This window comes from Arachis duranensis, chromosome 1 (genome assembly GCF_000817695.3).
Source record: "Arachis duranensis cultivar V14167 chromosome 1, aradu.V14167.gnm2.J7QH, whole genome shotgun sequence".
Classification (NCBI taxonomy): Eukaryota; Viridiplantae; Streptophyta; class Magnoliopsida; order Fabales; family Fabaceae; genus Arachis; species Arachis duranensis.
Window position 1 is genome coordinate 89,371,115 of NC_029772.3, and position 4,953 is coordinate 89,376,067.

The 4,953-nt window shown below is 37.6% G+C and overlaps 1 protein-coding gene across 1 annotated transcript; it reads left to right on the top strand.

Annotated features, from left to right (window-relative positions):
• The first annotated feature begins 2,133 nt into the window (after positions 1–2,133).
• Positions 2,134–4,265, top strand: LOC107458126 (uncharacterized). Its single transcript, XM_021132897.2, has 4 exons — positions 2,134–3,104; positions 3,248–3,495; positions 3,576–3,898; positions 4,005–4,265. The coding sequence occupies exons 1-4, from the start codon at positions 2,134–2,136 to the stop codon at positions 4,263–4,265; spliced, it is 1,803 nt and encodes a 600-aa protein (XP_020988556.2).
• Positions 4,266–4,953: the final 688 nt, after the last annotated feature.

The window sequence follows — 4,953 nt, forward strand, 5'->3', positions numbered from 1 at the left end:
TAGGTTCTTGTCCTCGTCTATGTTTTACTTATTTTTTATTTATTTTTATTTTTATTTTTATTTCATGACTTCATAATAAAAATAATAATAATATATATATTTCTAAATTTTGTATTTCTTCTCACTCATCTTCTTATGTAGTTAATGTCTTTGTTTTTCTGTTTCTGTGTTTTCACTCACTCACTTTACTTTCACACACACTCTCCTCTCTTTAATTTTGCTCCATGAAATCGTTGCAACACTAAGCTTGTTCTTCTTCATGCAGTCACTCAAACCCTGTCTTGTGACTCTTTTCAAGTTTGATCCTCAATCTTTATTTTATTTTGTTTTCAGTATCTCGGGTGTGTGTTCATTGACCAAAATTTATAACTTTTTCTGTGATTCTCTGAGCTGTTATGTTTTCTCTAAGTGGCATTTTCTGTTGTTTGCTTTAATTTTGAAACTGGATTTTGTCAATTATTCCATGACATTGACTTGAAATAATTAACTAGCCTTTAAATTATTATTATTATTATTTTGAAAAAAAAAATTCTTTTTTTGGGTGTGCTTGATTTATGTTATTTGTGGTGTTTGGCTTGGAATTTTGCTTGGTGTTTAAGGTTTTGTAATGGTTGGTGTGTGAGTAGACATGTTGCAGTTCATCTTGGTCTTTTATCTTTAATGTGAAGCCTTTTAGTTGTTTTTTATAAAATTTGGTAAGCTGTGTGAAACCAGCTTCTTTTTTTGTCTTTGCTATTTTGGTTGATTAGAACTATTGTAGAATTTCTCTGCCTTTATTTCATAGGGTTATTATCCCGATCTATGGCCAATAAGTCAATAACCCTATTGTAGAATTAAAAGTAGAAAGTGGAATTAAAAGTCAACAAAACAACGAGTGGATATGGATAATTGTGCTGAGTGGATATAGATAATTGTGTTTTCAAATTCTATTTCTCTTTGCTATTTTAGGTGAAAGCTGAGAAAAACTGGTTCGATCGAAATGCTAACTCAGTTGAATTAGTTACTTATGGTTGGTTGCATTTTTTCAAATAAGTAGGTTCACATAATTGATCTAGATTCTAAGATCAACAAGGTTTTGTCATGTTTAGGGTGCGAAAACTTGATCTCAATCAGTGTTTTAAAATAGCGGCCATGGCGATGCTATGGCGGAATGGCGTGGCGGAATTTGGCCTCGCCGCCATACGTAGGCCACCGCGACGTGCTTATCACGGTGGGGCAAAAGGCGCCGCAATTGTGGTGGCGCCATGGCGGTCCGCCATTGAAAATGGCGGGTTTTTACCCATGTTCAGCCGCTGTAGTTCAAAAACGAGCCTTCCTCTCTAAACATCCAAAACGGCTCTTTCTCTCTGTTCTTTTTCTCTTTTCTCTCTGCCTCTAATCACCGCCGATCTTAGCCGCCGTCCGTCGCCGCCCATCACCGCTGCCTGTTGCCGTTCGTCGCCGACCATCACCGCTGGTGGTCACCGCCGCTCATCACCACAATTCCCTCTTTTTTCTGGTTTGTAGAAGTTACCGTTCCTTTTTTTTCATTTAGTTCACTCACTTCACTGTCTCCTTCTCCTTCTCTTCCTTCATAAACCTCTCTTCCTCCAATTTTTTTCCTTTCAGCTCAGTTCATTATGTCAACTTCTAGACCAGTCCGTAATTCTGATGCCCCTGCCTCTACCCCTATCACTGCCCCTGCCCTGCCTCTGCCTCTGCTGGCCATGCTACTGGAACTGCAACTGCTGTCCGTGCCACTAGGATTAATCCAAGGTGGAAATATGTTACTGCTGTAGAAGAGGAAAATACCAATGACACCATATGTAATTTTTATGGAAAAATTACGAGAGGAGAAATTACACGGGCAAAGGAGCACTTAATGATTAAGCCTGGGAATGTTGCTGGATATAAAATAGTCCCAAAGGATGTTATTGCTGAATTATGGGAGTTCTACAACCAGAAAAAAAAATCGAGGAAGACAAAGTTCTACGCTGGCAAGCACTGAGGAACATAGTGTCAATGCTAGGGAGCTTGATTTAGATAGTTTAGATTTTGGATTGTCAGAGGAAGATGCTTAAGAAATTGATGAAATTCCAAATCCAACTCCAATGGCAGCAGCTAGAGAGGGGGGCAAGTTCTATGAGAGGTCCAATGGACTTGTTTATGAAAAGACCTGAAACTGCCATTACAAGAAACAAAAAGGAGAAATTGAGGCAACAGAATATCAAGGAAGCATGTAATAAGGAAGTGGTTCGTATAGTTCATCGATACATAGCCCGGTGGTTCTACCAAGCTGGGATTCCATTGAATCCAGTGAGGTTGAAGAGTTTTCAAGAAATATTGTGGGCTGTTGGAAGCTTTGGTCCTAATTTACCTACTCCCACTTATCATGCTCTAAGGGTGCCACTCCTTAATAAGGAATTAGAATACACCAAAGACTTGTTGAAGGGTCATAAGGAACAATGGAAAAAGTATGGCTGCTCTATTATGTCAGATGCTTGGACGGATAAGAGACAACAGAGCATTATCAATTTTCTTGTAAACTCGCTTACTGGGACAATATTTTTGAAGTCTATTGATGCCTCTGATTATGTGAAGATGGGTGAAAAAATGTTTGAGCTTCTTGATGGTATTGTTGAGGAAATTGGGGAGCAAAATGTTGTTCAAGTTGTAACTGACAACGGGAGCAACTATGTTCTAGCTGGTAAGTTGCTGATGGAGAAAAGACCGAATTTGTTTTGGACCCCGTGTGCTGCCCATTGTTTGAATTTGATGCTTGAAGACATTGGGAAGTTACCATTAATCCAAAAAACCATAAAAAGTGCCATTTCTTTGGTTAGCTTCACTTATAGCCACTCTAGCACTTTATCCATGTTGAGACAATTCACAAATGGCAAGGAATTGGTGAGGCATGCAGTCACCCGATTTGCCACCTCATTTCTCTCTTTGGAAAGGCTTTATGAGGAGAAAGGAAATCTAAGAAGAATGTTCACTTCGGATGAGTGGGTAAGGAATAAGTTGTCAAGGGAGGCAAAGGGGAGGGAGGCAACAAAGTTGTTATTAGGCCCTCCTTTTGGAATCATGTCAAGTACACCCTTAAGATCATGGGGCCTCTTGTTCGGGTGCTTCGACTTGTTGATGGGGAGAAGAAGCCGCCAATGAGTTATATATATGAAGCAATAGAGAAGGCAAAGGAATGCATCATGAAAACATTTTCTAATGATGTGAGTAAATATTCTGAAGTTTTTAAAATCATTGACAACAGATGGAATTGCCAACTTCATCGTCCGTTGCATGCAGCTGGTCATTTTCTGAATCCGGAGTTATTTTATGATAATCCTCGCATTGAATTGGATTTAGAAGTTACAAAGGGATGGTTTGAGTGCATCACTAGATTGGTGCCAAGTATAGCTGTGCAAAAGAAGATATTGGAGGAGCAAACACTATATAAGGCCGGCTATGGACTTTTTGGATCATCCTTTGCAAAATCTCAGAGGAAAAAGATTTCACCCGGTAAGATTGTTATAAATTTTACAAAACTTTATAAATTTAGTTCGATTAAAGGCTTGGACAAATTTATTTTAATTTTATAGCATTTTGGTGGCGGACATATGGGCATGAAGCTCCAAACATGCGAGACCTTACTATCAAGATCTTGAGCTTGACTTGTAGTGCTTCTGGATGTGAGCGCAATCGGAGTATATTTGAGCATATTCATACTAAGAAAAGAAATAGGCTTGATCATGAAAGGATGGAGAGCTTGGTCTTCATAAAGTATAACCAACAACTCATCGAGAGGTACAACCTTAAAGATGAAGTTGACCCTATTGCACTCAATGATATTGATGAGTGTAATGAATGGTTAGTGGGAGAAATTGGGACTGCCACCTTTCGGGATGATGATAATATGGATGATGTGCTGATTTGGTTCATCAAGATGACAACACTTTGAGTTGGAACCTTATTTTTGAAGCAATAGAAGGACATGAGCCTACGACATATACTAGAAGACAACAAAATAGAAAAAAAAAAAAGAACCTGCAACTGCAAGAGGTGGTGCAAAGGGTGGACCAAGTGGGTCTAAGGCTTCAAAAAAAGGAAAAGAAAAAGCAGTAATTGTGGAAGCGGAAGAAGAACCCGAATTTAAAGATGAAGATGATTCTGAAAATGAAGAAGAACAAGAAGAGGAGATTCAATTCAATGATACTGAATCAGAGGATGATGAGGGGGTAGAGGGACACGATAATAATCGTGTTAATTTGGATGAATTTGATGAGAGCTAGAATGTAGATGGTTTATAGTTTTTATGTTTTATGTCTTCTATTTTATGGCTTGCTTATGACTTTTGATTTATGATTTGAACTTGATGTTATATTTATTTGCTAAATTTGCTACTATATTTTCTATATTAATTAGATGTTTTATGACTAGAAAGTTGCTTATATAGATAGATTTTATAGTTTATTATATTTGTAATTTTTCTGCATATTTTTTTGCACATATATATGTATTTTAGAGGTAATCCGCCATTTCTGCCATTTTCCGCAACGCCATCTGCTATAACTTTATGGAGGATTTTTGGCTCACCGCCATTAGCCGCCATCCGCAGTAAAAAAACTATTATCTCAATGGCTAGAAACTATGATGTTTAGGATAGGTAGTTATAAAGATTAACACTTCTGAGATCCAGATCATGTTTTAACATTTTAAATATAATATTATGAATTTGATCTGATGGTATGTAATCATGTTGTCTACCGTATGCTATGCTTTTACTGGTCGGGTGCGGTGCTTCCAAAATATTTAAGTATTTCTCTAATATCAGTAATTAGTGGTGATGTTTTAATGGTTACAAGGTGGGCTGGTTTAGGAATTAGATAAACCAGGATCTGTTTTATGGTTATCTTGTATGGCATTGAAGATATCAAAACCTTTGCTCCTGAAGGCTAATGAGTTCAAGTGTGTGAATAC

What these genes read in the sequence shown, in the direction of transcription:
- LOC107458126 (XM_021132897.2), top strand. Translation starts at nt 2,134, where the DNA reads ATGGACTTGTTTATGAAAAGACCTGAAACTGCCATTACAAGAAACAAA. An exon ending in GAGGAAAAAGATTTCACCCG is followed by an intron (nt 3,496 to 3,575) that starts GTAAGATTGTTA and finishes TTAATTTTATAG; the next exon opens with CATTTTGGTGGCGGACATAT. An exon ending in ATGATGATAATATGGATGAT is followed by an intron (nt 3,899 to 4,004) that starts GTGCTGATTTGG and finishes ACAACAAAATAG; the next exon opens with AAAAAAAAAAAAGAACCTGC.